The 13881-nt window shown below is 30.5% G+C and overlaps 1 protein-coding gene across 1 annotated transcript in view; it reads left to right on the top strand.

Moving 5' to 3' along the window:
- Positions 1-10447, top strand: part of LOC139483155 (transient receptor potential cation channel subfamily M member-like 2) — an 85289-nt gene extending 74842 nt beyond the window's left edge. Inside the window, exons 25-30 of the mRNA XM_071267190.1 lie at positions 1501-1635; positions 2342-2596; positions 4640-4832; positions 7736-7865; positions 9499-9679; positions 10384-10447. Coding sequence (XP_071123291.1) covers positions 1501-1635; positions 2342-2596; positions 4640-4832; positions 7736-7865; positions 9499-9679; positions 10384-10404 — 915 coding nt within the window. The 3' untranslated portion in view covers positions 10405-10447. The remainder of the gene's footprint in view (positions 1-1500; positions 1636-2341; positions 2597-4639; positions 4833-7735; positions 7866-9498; positions 9680-10383) is intronic.
- The last annotated feature ends 3434 nt before the right edge of the window (positions 10448-13881 follow it).

Consider the following 13881-nt stretch of genomic DNA (forward strand, 5'->3'; position numbering starts at 1 on the left):
TAATAAATTGAGTTAGGTATTTGGTATAGCATGTTAATACAAAAGCATACGATGAATATATATACTTAAAAAGAGTGATGTGGACACACACACACATATTTTAACACAATAACGGTCTTTTTAGTTGGTGACTTAGGGTTTGTTTGATTTCCTGTCTTTTAAAACTTCAAGAACAAATGTATTGTAATGCATTTTTGTGGATATTTGATTTCAAATTATACGAAAGTATGACCCTTCAGAAATTTCTTTAAAATCGTAATGAATTTGTTCTAGTGCAGAATGTCGTTGTTGTTCTCTAGTTAGAATGTTCTTTAAGGATATATAAAGACAAAGTATTAAATGCTAGTACAGGTCCTAATAGTCATACATGTACCACCACAGTATTATTGATAAGATAAAGTGTGCATTTGGACTGATAATATCTGTTTAATATTGCCCAATGTCAAATATTTGAAACCCAAAAGATAATATATTAATAAAATGACTCAACAAAACAAGGTTCTGGAATCGTAGCTCCTCATGACATTCTATGTTGATATATGTCCAAAATTTTATTGATGGCTTAAAAATGTCAATGGAGCAGCAGTTATATTGAACAGATGTCATCCGTGGTAAAATAGGATACAAAATAACAACAATATCCCTTACCAGTTTTACATTTTATAATGTATATTTGATGATGGCAAGGTGATTTAACTGATACCGTTATGCAAACAATTATCAATGTAGTCTCAATACCAATGTTATCGAAAGAATTATCCTTTATGAAACGAAGTTCATTTATTTGTGAAACAGAGTATCATTTCATGCCACAAAACCAGTTTCAACCCACCATTTTTTCCTTTAAAAATGTCCTGTACCAAGTCAGGAATATGGCCATTGTTATATTATTGTTCGTTTCTGTGTGTGTTACATTTTAACGTTGCGTCATTTTTTTTTCTCTTATTTTTGAGTGTTATTTAACATTGCGATAAGACGTGTCACGGTACTTGTCTATCCCAAATTCATGTATTTGGTTTTGATGTTATATTTGTTATTCTCGTTGGATTTTGTCTGATGCTTGGTCCGTTTCTGTGTGTGCTACATTTTAGTGTTGTGTCGTTGTTCTCCTCTTATATTTAATGCGTTTCCCTCGGTTTTAGTTTGTTACCCCGATTTTGTTTTTTGTCCATGGATTTATGGGTTTTGAACAGCGGTATACTACTGTTGCCTTTATTTGGTCTCTTGTGGACAGTTGTCTCATTGGCATTCATACCATCTTCTTTTTAATATATATGTTTGTCCTGGATGTAAATATTTCAGATGAATGACACTTTTCTAAATATGAAATGAAAGTATTTTTTTACTCAAAGTTTTCTTTTTAAAAGTTTTTGCTGGTATCCGGAACATTAAAAATGTATGTTATTTGATAAACGGGTGTCCAGTCATTTTATGATTATTGGAACCCCAATTAAGATGACAACATTGGTATTCTTTATAAATAATAAACTAATTTTTCAGTTATTTTTCATCACGGCTTTAATGATGTTCAGCTATTTCCTCACTCGGGACCTGCAGCCTGGTTCAATAAATCTACTAGAAGGTTTGATCTTCATATACATGTTGGGTGATTTATTAGAGGAAATATGGAGCATGGTAAGTGAATAAAATTCGTTTGTTTCTATGTCCTATATTTTCTTTCATTTATCTGTTTATCTATTGTAACCCTGTCGTGTAATGTTATCATTTTAATGTTTTAATTAAAACTGCCGTTAAAGCGGGACGTTTGGCATGCCACAAAACTAGGTTCAAACCTCCATTTTTTCATAAAATGCCCTGTACCAAGTCAGGAGAAAGGCCATTGTTACATTATAGTTCGTTTCTCTGTGTGTTACATGTCGTTGTTGCGTCTCTGTTGTGTCGTAGTTCTCTTATATTTGATACGTTTCCCTCGGTTTTGGTTTGTGGCCCGGATTTGTTTTTTTCTATCGATTTGTGAATTTTGAACAGGGTATACTTCTGTTGCCTTTATTTATAATAGTTTTACCAAAATTGTTGAAAATCATGATGCAAATATATTTGTACTGGGTCCTCGCTTGTAAAGCATGCTATACAATTTTTTTGCTGTTTATTCATTTGCCTGTTGTTCTTTGTTTAATTAATGGACATGGACATGAAAGTAACTATTACAGATTTTTATTTCCTTTACGTATTATTATAAAATGCTTTCAGTCACAGAACATGCAGAATTACAGAATACTAAATTAAACTTAATTGCATGTATCTTAATGTGTTAACACAATCTGATGACAGATATACATTGTGCAGGTTGTATGGTAATTCCATAATGTTTACATTATAGATTCGTCCGCAAAAAGATTGCCACTGGTCACCACAAAGAATATTCCTCCACATATTTAATATTTGGAACATTTTGGATTTTCTTTGCTTCATATTGTACATACTTGGATTTTGCATGCATATTTTGGACTCAGATTTGATAGCACATACAAGGCGAATATACAGTATAGCTTTGTTTATCATGTTCCTTCGACTATTAAATTTTCTGTTATTGTCTAAACGGTTTGGTATAATCATAATCATGGTGAAAGAAATGGTAAGTATAATATATAATATATATACAAATTAAGAAACGAATGGACTATAATCTAGCCTAACTTATTTGATGAAATGTGTCAGTTGTTAATAATGATCGAATTAAAAAAATTCCTACAACCTTTACGTGCTATATACAAGCCAATACAATGTTAACAATCAATTCACCAGTATATATTTAAACAACAGTACAATGCATTTTGTATATACTCTAGGACCTTCCTCAGTTTAACAGTTGTGTAGGGACCCCTAACGTAAAAGTAGTTTAGGGGTACCTACATTTTTGGATTTTACTTTAGGGGTCCCACTCAATAAACATACTTTTTTTGTATTTATATCAAAACTTAATCTTCACCTGTTGTAAGTGAATGAAATTTTATATCTTGACATCCTTTCATTTTGTTTCTGTCATATAGTTATTGACATCAATTTTTATTGTCTGACTAAAATATTCGGGATGCTCATAGCAAAATAGTACTATAATGTCTTCTTTTACTTTAGGGGTCTAACAACCTATAGTATACATAGGTAATTATGATAGGACCCAAAAGGTAAAAGAGTGATATAATGTCTCTTTTGATTAAGGGGTCTCATAACCGGCGGTATATGTATAGGTAATTTCAAAAGGACCATTCAAATAAAAAAGAGCTGTATTGTCTTCTTTTAATTTAAGGGTCCCACAACCAACAGTGTATATAGGTAATTTTGATTGGACCCCTAACTTAAAAAAATCCAATAATGCCTTTATTGGATTGTATATGGTTTGTTGAACCTCTAAAGTAAAATATTTTATTTATATAAACAATTAAAACATCAGTATATTATAAAACAACAATTCAATGCAGATTAGATGCACTTTTTGTTGTTTACAATACAGTTATGTTGTAACTTCTAAAATAAAAAAAAGACCAATTTATAACACGATGACTATCAAATTCCGATGGTATTACGTTCTGAACAAAAGTGATACAAAACTTGTTGTTTAATTGTTGTTATTGTATTTAAAAACATGATATGAAAATGGGTCCAAATGAAAAAAAAAATATTTTGAAGAACAGAACCGTTCATTAAATAGTTCAAAATACATCATATATAAATGGATTGATTGATGATTGTTTTGTCGTCCCTTTTGCATGAACTCAAAGCATTTTGCAATAAACTATTATCCGACATGCGATATTCAGGCAATATTCAAAGGTAACTGTTAATTCAAACAGTATGTTTTAACATGTTACTAAACAGAAATAAATTTTGAGATCTCAACTATCTTGCAAAAAGTATATATGACAAAAATTCCGGACTCCTTGAATGTACAAATGGAAATTGTCCTATTTTTACAATGACAAAATCAATTGCACAAACTATTATATAAAACAAAAATCAAATGAATGAATAATAACAAAGTATGTTGTTCAAGTATCGATGTATCGACAGCATGTCAACGTTAACAAAATCAACAATTGTTATAATTTTGAAGTCAGTTTAGTTCAATTTCAAGTAAAAGATTAGCAGAGATCAATATATAAGTATATATATACCGAGTAGACTTTTTTGGTCGAAATGCACATCCTGTTCAGTAACATTGGGACAGTTTTATTCAAAACTATCACGTGTTCTAGGCTGATAACCGGTTTCTGTCGGTTCATATTACAGGACCACGTTTGTTTGGCACTGGCATGCACATATGAATACTGTGTACTATTGACATTTGAACTAAAAAAAACTAAATTCTATATGTATAACTTGAGTAACGTAATAGTCGTACATTATCCGGCTAAGGTTTTGTCTTTCTTAATTTATTTATCTCTTTAATTTGTTTGAAGGTTCAATATTTTGGTATCGAGTATAGCTGACGATATGTTTTTTGTCAAAATGCTAAACAATTGGTCCATTTCATGTTAAAAATGCAATACACCCTTTTCTAAAGGACTCAACCTTCCTATGGGTAAGTACCTTTGATCATAAACATAATAAAGTGGCTTAAAACTGTACAGGAAAATGTATATCTAAGCATGCTCGTATCAAACAGAATTTATGTTTTCAGCTTGTGGATTTGATGCAGTATTTGGTAATACTTATTATCCTTATATTTGCTGCTGGCATTGTGTATCATGCCAATGTTTATCCAAGCCATACAATCGCAGGACCAAGTAATATTGAGTATTGGAGAACATGGTCAATTCTTCAAATTCCATACTGGCAGGTTTATGGAGAACTATTTATGGATACATTAGAAGGTTTTACATCCATATTAGAATATTTTAGAGTAAAACTTAGTTATGTTATTTTAGAAGTTTCCTTTACGAAAAATCTGTAACACCATACAAAAACCTTGTTCTTTTATCCTTCAGTGTGTGAAGACATTGTATATGATCTGTCCCAAATAACACTTGTGTAAAAACATAGCAGAATCAAATCTAAGCTGAGGGTTAATTCCACAATAAGAAGCATGCCAAAAGTAATATAAGATTTAAAATTAGGAACAAAGTAAAAGATGGGATTCTAATATTGCATTTGCCCGCTTGGTGTCGACACGAAAGACAACACATACAGGTTGGTACCCCTAAAAAATACAAACAAAAACTAAATAACATGCAAGCCTAAAACACAAAGATGGCTTATATTATTTTCACCAAATTTTAACAATCATGAAGGCAAGCTGTTTTTGAGAGAGTTTATTTAAAGCAAGCGTTTGCAAATCATGTTGACAGGTACGGTGAAAAATGTGTTACCCTTAACTCGTACCAATTTTCCCGTACCCATGATAATTTAGCCGTATTCTTAAATATTTTAATTAACTAAAATCTGAAAAAAATCAAGACCGCAGATGTTTAAAATGCATGACATTATTGTTAAAATCATAATTATACTAGGTTATAGGACGTGCGGCTTAAATATGTCCTATTTTCGACTAATTTTTATGTGATAAGGTATGCGAAAATCTTAGTCTTACATGCATGATGTTTTGCATTAGTAGTAAGTTGATTTTAACTGCGAGTACTCTTAGATCTGTACCAAGTGTTTTTTGTTGTTGTGATGTACAAATACCCGGTCACGTCCACTTGTATTTTGTCCATCTGATGAGTTAAGCCCTTTTCGACTGATTTGTATAGTTCGTTCTTATATTGTACTGTTATACCTCTGTCTACAGTCTGGGGCGGGTTGGGATCCCACTAACATTTAAAACCCCACCACATGCTGTATATATATACCTGTCCAAGACAGGAGCCTGTAATGCAGTGCTTTTCGTTTGTTTATGTGTAACATATTTTTTTAGTTTATTTTTTGTACATAAATAATTAAGGCTTTTAGTTTTTTCGTTTGAATCGTTTTACATTGACATTTGAAGTTGACTATGCGGTATGGACTTTGCTCATTGTTGAAGGCCGTACGGTGACCTATAGTTATTAATTTCTGTGTCATGTTGGTCTCTTGTGGAGATTTGTCTCATTGGCAATCATAGCATATCTTCTTTTTTTATATTAACTCATCAGATGGATAAAAATACAAATACATGTACAAGTGGACGTGGCCGGGTACTTGTACATCACAACAACAAAGAAAGTACTTGAAGTTACTGATAGCTATTTAAAAGAAACTAACATGACCTTGTGCAATGCCAAGATACTGATATTGACAGATTGTAGATCCATGAATGTGTATATGTATATAACACACTAGTAATAATGAGTTTGCTTTTAATTTAATGATAACAAAATCATCATTAAAACCAATAAAAACAATATTCAGTGACCTAATTACAGAATTGAATTGGTAACCTTTTAGAATAAGATTATTTGAAAGATCGATAAATTTACTAGAATCGTTTCTAAATTTCCGGGCACGGTAAACAACATGTCCGTAAAAATGAGAGTGTACTATCCCTTTTGAAATAAGTTTTCTACAGGTACAACTTTAAAACCAATTCTTTATATCTAGGAAGAATTTAGTAAAGGTTTTTTAAAGTAATTTGTTGACCTGCATACTGCGTTCACACGTAATTCAAATTCGATTGCCATAAACTAAATGTGCGTGTGAACGAGGCATTAGGTAAAGGAATCCCTGACTTGAGTTTATCCCTCTTTAAATAACGAACGTATTATATCATCATTGTATGTGTCACCTTTCATGTCGACACAATGGCTTTTCAACTCCGCATCACTGAGAACAAATTCAACATTAGAATCGATAATTTCATTCATCTTGAAAGCGATTGTATCAGGTCCACAAAACGATTTCCTTCAGGATCTTTTTTTATTATAATAATCGATGTAAATTTGCAGATGATTTTCGCAGTAAATTTCCGCCGTTATTCATAGATTTGTCTAATGGGATCATGAAATGGTATAATGATATGGTGAAATTGTCTACTGTTTTATAGATGACACCTTGTGATAAAAGAATTGTTAGCTTGATATAAAAATATGTCTTCATAAGATAGTTATAAGACATAATATTATGACAAAATGGTTCCATGCTATATCCAGATGATTGTATATTATACACATTATCGTAATAATATACCGAAGTGACAAAATAGTATGAAATTTAACTCCATGTTGTTTCAAATTGTCTTTATAGTATATACATTTATCTTAGTGATATTTATCTGTAGCGAATTGACATTGAGTATTATAGTCAAATGTCGTTATAGTATATAACACTTGCTACAAGATATATCTCTACCCTTAATGAAATGGTTATTGTTATCACAAGGCAGCTGTGGCGTTCCATATTTTTTTTTACAAGTGTTGACAGAATAAAGCTATATAATTTATTGATATAATATGAGATATGTAGTACGTTAACACCTTTTAAATGGAATACATGTATGTACTGTGTCAAACAATAAACTAAATGTCATTAAACTTGCGTGGAGACGTCCTAATAATATCATGAATCTCTATGGGTATATATTCGTATATCAATCGCAATCAAACAAATTCACTCTTTTGTAATTCATTGTAAACTGTTTAAGAAAACTAACCATAATATAATTAAAGCATCAAAGTAAATATGTTTTCTTCTGAAGATTGCCGCGCTGGATAATTATTCAAATATAAGTTTCTTTCTATTTTTATATGTTCCCCGTGTCCATTATAGTTTCCATGATATATTCCTTAAACCTGTTTGTTTGAAGGTAATGATGATTCGGGTTGCAAGGATGACGCTAATTGTGCAACAGGAGATTGGATAACACCAGTTATTGCTGCTGTTTATATGATGTTAACAAACTGGTTGTTATTAAATATTGTTATAGCAATGTTCAGGTATGTTATGCTTGTGTTTATTCAATGTAGTAATTAAACAGTATACATAGTTTTAATAGAAACGACGATGTGGTATAAATGTAAAAGTCAAAAGGTATAAAAAGTTAACAAGATGTCGGTCTAATTGTTTGGTTATGTGGACAGATATTCAAACAATTTGTGTCTTTAATTGCAGAAATTAAAATCGCGACTTATGTTTAGAATAAAATATAAGCTAATATTGAATTATCTACTAGAGGATAAAGTGACGTACGTAACCTTATTTTAAATTTGATAGTTTGAATATAAAGAATAAAGGGGAGTATTAAGGAGAAAGTGCTGATTTTACCTCTTTCCTAATTAGCTTATGTCTAATTTAAATACCCTTTATTTATAGTCGCTGTCAGCTGAAATTCGTAGCGGTTATCGGTAAAACTAATCTTAACTATCAATCACGTTCACTCGAGATATAGTTTTTCAGCTGACGGCGACTATAGAATTTTAATTGAATGAATAAATTTTAGTAAAAAACTGAGACATGCTTTTGAATGATCAGGCCTTATTTGACAGAGCAATTTCTACTCTTGCTACAATTTAAATATATATATAATAAAGGTGTATTGTTTATATAATTCAACAAAACCGTGAGCATGAATAACTTTTGAAATAATCCTAACAACAATGAAACTTCCGTATACGTAATGGTTTAGAATTATATAACTGTTAAATCGATGTTCAGACAATTCAGACACTTTTGTGAAATAACAATTTAAAATGTGTATTTCTGTCAAAGTTATGAAAGATACATTGTTATGGTAGAGAGACAGTTTTTTTCAAAGAAATATATATAGGCTGTATGCCATTAATATTAAATATCTCTGAAGTCAATTAAAGGAGCAATACACCAGGTTAAACTCCTGAAAATAAGCTGTTTAATTATCAAATGAAAAACATTTAAAAACAAAGTCAGGGCATATGACCAAAATAATCCGACCAAATTGGTAGGTTAGAAAATATCGAGTTATTTGAACACAGGAAACAAGTGCATTTTGTTGAAAATGATTAAAAAAAAAAGTCCACATTTGATTCGAAGATGAAAATCAGGTTTTCTCTGTAATCGCATTCAAATCTTTCAATTCTAATATCGTTTTTTTTAATTTTCCAGTAACACATTCTATTTTTGATCTTAGAATACGAATTTGTTTATTATAGTGACATTGTGTATATATATAGAGTGTACTAATAATACATATCAATACATTGTGTGTACACCCGGCACATTGGACTTATAAGTCACTTGTAAGATATGAATCTAAAATATTTTCATATTGTTAGTTATATATACGTTATCCCCACAAAAAAAAAAAAAAACAACAAAAAAATTGTGTCTTTGGCTTAAATCTATGAGTTTGATAAGAAAACAGCTCTCTGTAAAAATTAGAGCAATTGGACAATTAGTTACCTTGGCACAGGGTATCCAATTTCATTATATATGGAAAATGCAGTGTCTTGTATCGTTTCTTTTGTTCACTAGTGTATATGAAGTCGATTTTACAAATCAGATAGAAATGAATTAATTTGACTTCAGATTTCTAGTAAATTTTGTTATTTCTTGATATAGCATTGTATGTACAAATTTATTTTTCTGTTGCAGCGCACGGTTTAAGGAAATTCGAAAAAAATCCGAACAGAAATGGCGTTACTATCGACATTCAGTTATAATTGATTTTGAAGATAGAATACCGTCACCACTCAATTTTCATTTAGAATTGTCAGTTTCTTATTGTATACTAGAAAATGTCCATGTTGTCCATGTTATAAGAAAACAACAAAAGGTAATTTAAAGTAAAATTGAGTTAAGAATAAAAGTATTTACGAATATAATGTCAACGCAGAAGACAACCACTGTACAGTATAACCTAGATAAAATGAATGTTAAATGCTCAGTCCTTAAAGTTTGGCAATAATCTATCTAAATATTCATTAGAATAGCAATTTTAAAACTGAATGCTTATAAACAATAAATTCATCATTGGTCGAATTTACACATGTTAAAATAAACAAACCGATAAACACATTATTAAAAAGAATACGAAATTATACGTTATCCTAAACATGCTAAATAAATCGACGATTAAACATTTGGTCGATATTTATCTACATAACCAGATCTATGTTGCTAGGATAATTAAACAAGCATTGTTTAAACTGAGGCGAATTGTAATTAATACACTATAACAGTTTGCTAGTATGAGGCTGTTTTAATCATTAATAACTTTTATTGAAGAATGTATTATCTTTCATACAGGTTTTTCAAACATTTCTGCAAAAAAAATTAATAAAACATGTACTTCCATATTCTATAACCATTCATCGTTCTAACAATCTCAGCAAATCACATGAACGTTTTCTGAACATGATAATGATTACAGTTATTACAAAATGAACAGATTTGGTGAATGTTCAAAAAACGATAACCCCTATTGATTTTTGAAGATACGTATAGATATATAAATGCAAGATCTTCTGGCTGTTATAGGTGACAGGAGAGATATTTTGAAGAAGGAACGACAATTTGCAAAGGAAATAATAGCAGAAGAAAATCATGAAAAGAGAATTTCGAAGAAGCAACACACAACAGAGAAACTTTGAAAGACATTTTAAGAAAAGTTTTTAAGCTTAGATTGTATATTTATATTGCAGAATAATTTTAAAGATAACTTCGATTTCAAAGTAAATGACAATTCATTGATTGAATAACTGCAAATTATGTCTCATCTTAAATTTGGAACTTACTCAATTTACTGTTTATATATATATATATATATATATATATATATATATATATATATATACAACTCGTCTAAACATCAACCCAACAATGTTAGATCTGTAAATTTGCTTTCGCAAATTTTTGGTTCTTCCCTCGCCGGGATTCGAACCCATGCTACTGTGATATCGTGACACCAAATCGCCTGCACTGCAGCCGTCCCGCTAGACCACACGACCACCTGGGCTCTCAAAAAAAGAGCTTTCGGTGGGCATGTGTTACCTTTCCACGTCAGTTTTAATCTAGCGGCGTACTACAGTACATGATATATAAGGCATGAAGATTTTATTGTTACAGATCAGCTAAATTATCTATAGTAAAGATATATATATATACAGAGGTGTAGAGGATCTGCTTACTCTTCCGGAGTACCAGAGATCACCACCAGATTTTTTTAGGTTCCTGTTGCTTAGTATTTAGTTTTCTATGTTGTATCATGTGTACTATTATTTGTCTGTCTGTCTTTTTTATTTTTTATTTGTAGCCATGGCGTGTCATTTTGTTTTCGATCTATGAGCTTGACTGTGTCTCTGTTATCTTTCGCCCCTCTTTTTAATTTGATTGGAGACGATCTTATAGACCACAACGAAGAGCATGTAAACAGTTTTCGATGTTTGACTATCAATTGTAACCGTCTAACTCAAAATTGAGTATGATCGTTCGATTCAATCAAAATATATATCAATTGTCTAAAATCTTCGTGACCATATTTGGTTATTTGCGGTGTTTTATAAGCATTTGGAACAACTTATCAAAGGAAGTAACTGAACATTTAGTTTTCAAGGATGGATATTTATGTTTAATATACTCCAGCTCAATGCAATGATTAAACTATTCGTTTCTAATCAAATATTAGTATGCAAATACAGTTTTAGCTTTACTTATATTACAAATAATTCCCCATTTCTAGAAACACAACATCGTCCCTACGGATATGTAATATGAATATACTGAAACACCGGTCAATACACGTACATCTAATAAGGGCAGCACACATTTCAAAGCAAATTTAAGAGCTGTCCACTATCATTATTATTGTTTGATCTTCAATTAATAAATTAGTGTGTATTCGACTAGTGAAAAACAGAACTAATTGTTTTCAATGAACGCAAATACACACATTCAAAACATGCATGATTTATTTTGAACTCGAACAACTGCTTATAATTTAAAAATGAAAGGTGAATAATTTGCCTCCTTTATTTTTAGACGCGATAATATATGTCTGTTTTACTTACTTCGTTTGTTGGGGAATAATAAGCATTGCATTAAATTTGTAAAAACCGTGACACTGCCAAGAACTGTAAACACCAACATTTCTTTAGTTTATCCGCACTTATCCAAACGAATGACCTTTTTCTGTGGATTCCTTTTTTTTTCTCCAATCCGCTAAGTTATCGTCTAATGACGCAATTCATGAAACCTATCCTTTCTTTAATTTGATGAAATTACTAAACAAATTAATTAACAGTTTCACCATGTTAAATTATTTTAAGGATTATGACCTGTTTATCTTAAGATGTATGACATAATAACAAAATTACTAAAAAAAGCACAGACACACGTTTATTGGGTCATGTAATGTATACATACCTTTATCTGCCATCCGCCGAATTGTGCATGGCGATGAAAAATGCATTCAATCTAATTTGGTAATTGACTTCAGGGAATCAGGATTGTACCAACGTCAATGCTGTGTGACATATTCATGATAATATATTTCACACACTGTCAATAACGGTAAACTTACTGATGATGGTAAAACACTAAGCTTGATGAGCTTTTTAAAATCCTTATATATATCATTCAGTAGAAGTTCTTTCAGTGAACAGATATTTTCATTTCAATTGTTCCAACATTTCATTGTACAGGACGCTTACAAAACGTGCACCGTATGGCACTGACAGTTGTTGCTGATGTGACTTCAGAATATTTTGAAGAATCACAAAGCAACGTGTTTGGAAGTAATACAACAATGTTTATATTTTGTAGAATGTTATTGTAATGGACACAATTCATAATGATGCGAACTTACTTTGAATATGTAATTTCTTTGACTGTTTTACTATTATTTTCTTCTTTAGGTGGTACCCAACACTTTCACTAAAATTAATTTGGCTAGTTTAATTTTCATAAAATTTTGTCAAAGTATTTTCTTTGACCCTTTAACAAAAATATAAAAAAATAAAAAAAATTGAACCAATCGTTTTGTCAGAAAAATTACACTGATTATTTGGCAGTTAGACAAACACCAATTTTTATCATTGAGAAGCTTAATATTCCTTTTACAACACAGCGTAATTAAAACGTTAAGCTGACTTTACAGAGTTATCTTCATGTATTGCACCTTAAACCAAATCCGATACATGTTTCTCTAATCTTTGGAAACAAAACCAATTTCTCTTCAACTAAAGTTAATAAAAATTACCAACCCTTTGCATGACGAATGGTTCTGGTTATATAAAATGTATGTGATGACGTTTACTATTGTATATGTAATACTATCTATTATTAATACATCTTTCGTATCATTTTTTTTCCAACTTGGTCTGTCTTGTTAAAGTCTGTCAAGATTTATTAAAAATATATCTAAAAATGTACATGACTAACACTCTTCGATTTTGTCTTACGAAATGATATTCTTTGAATATTGAGAACGTGACCATACTATATCAAATGACATGCATCAAGAGCTGACCTTCAACATATGTAAATAATTAAATACGATCATCTTTTTTTTTAGATTTAAGAAAACCAAATAATTAAGGAAAATCTATTTTTTAAAGTTTGTATTTTTTAAAAGATATTATTGGCGTGAACTATAATGATAGTTGGTTAACTTAAGTTTGTCACTCCGTTAAAAGTTTTGACACTTTAAAAGTAAGATTTTTAATAACTAAATGTAAAATACTGTTTGTAATTACTATATAATTGGTACAATGTCAAACTGTAGTTAAGCATAAATGTTATTTTTTGTGATAAAAGGCAACTAGAGTCTCTCAAGATCGAGTGTCGCTAAATTGATTTTTTGTTGTATTTTTAAAGTATGACCACCATTCAACATTAAAGACTAGCTTTTACTACTTGACTTAGATATTCCTTTTTGTTGAGCATGTTGATGTTTGTTTTTATCTATTTTCCTGCTTTAAGTTTCACTCTTCTATGATAACATTTGCCATAAAAAAAAAAACGCCAGTATTGTTATAT

This window comes from Mytilus edulis, chromosome 7, assembly GCF_963676685.1.
Source record: "Mytilus edulis chromosome 7, xbMytEdul2.2, whole genome shotgun sequence".
Classification (NCBI taxonomy): Eukaryota; Metazoa; Mollusca; class Bivalvia; order Mytilida; family Mytilidae; genus Mytilus; species Mytilus edulis.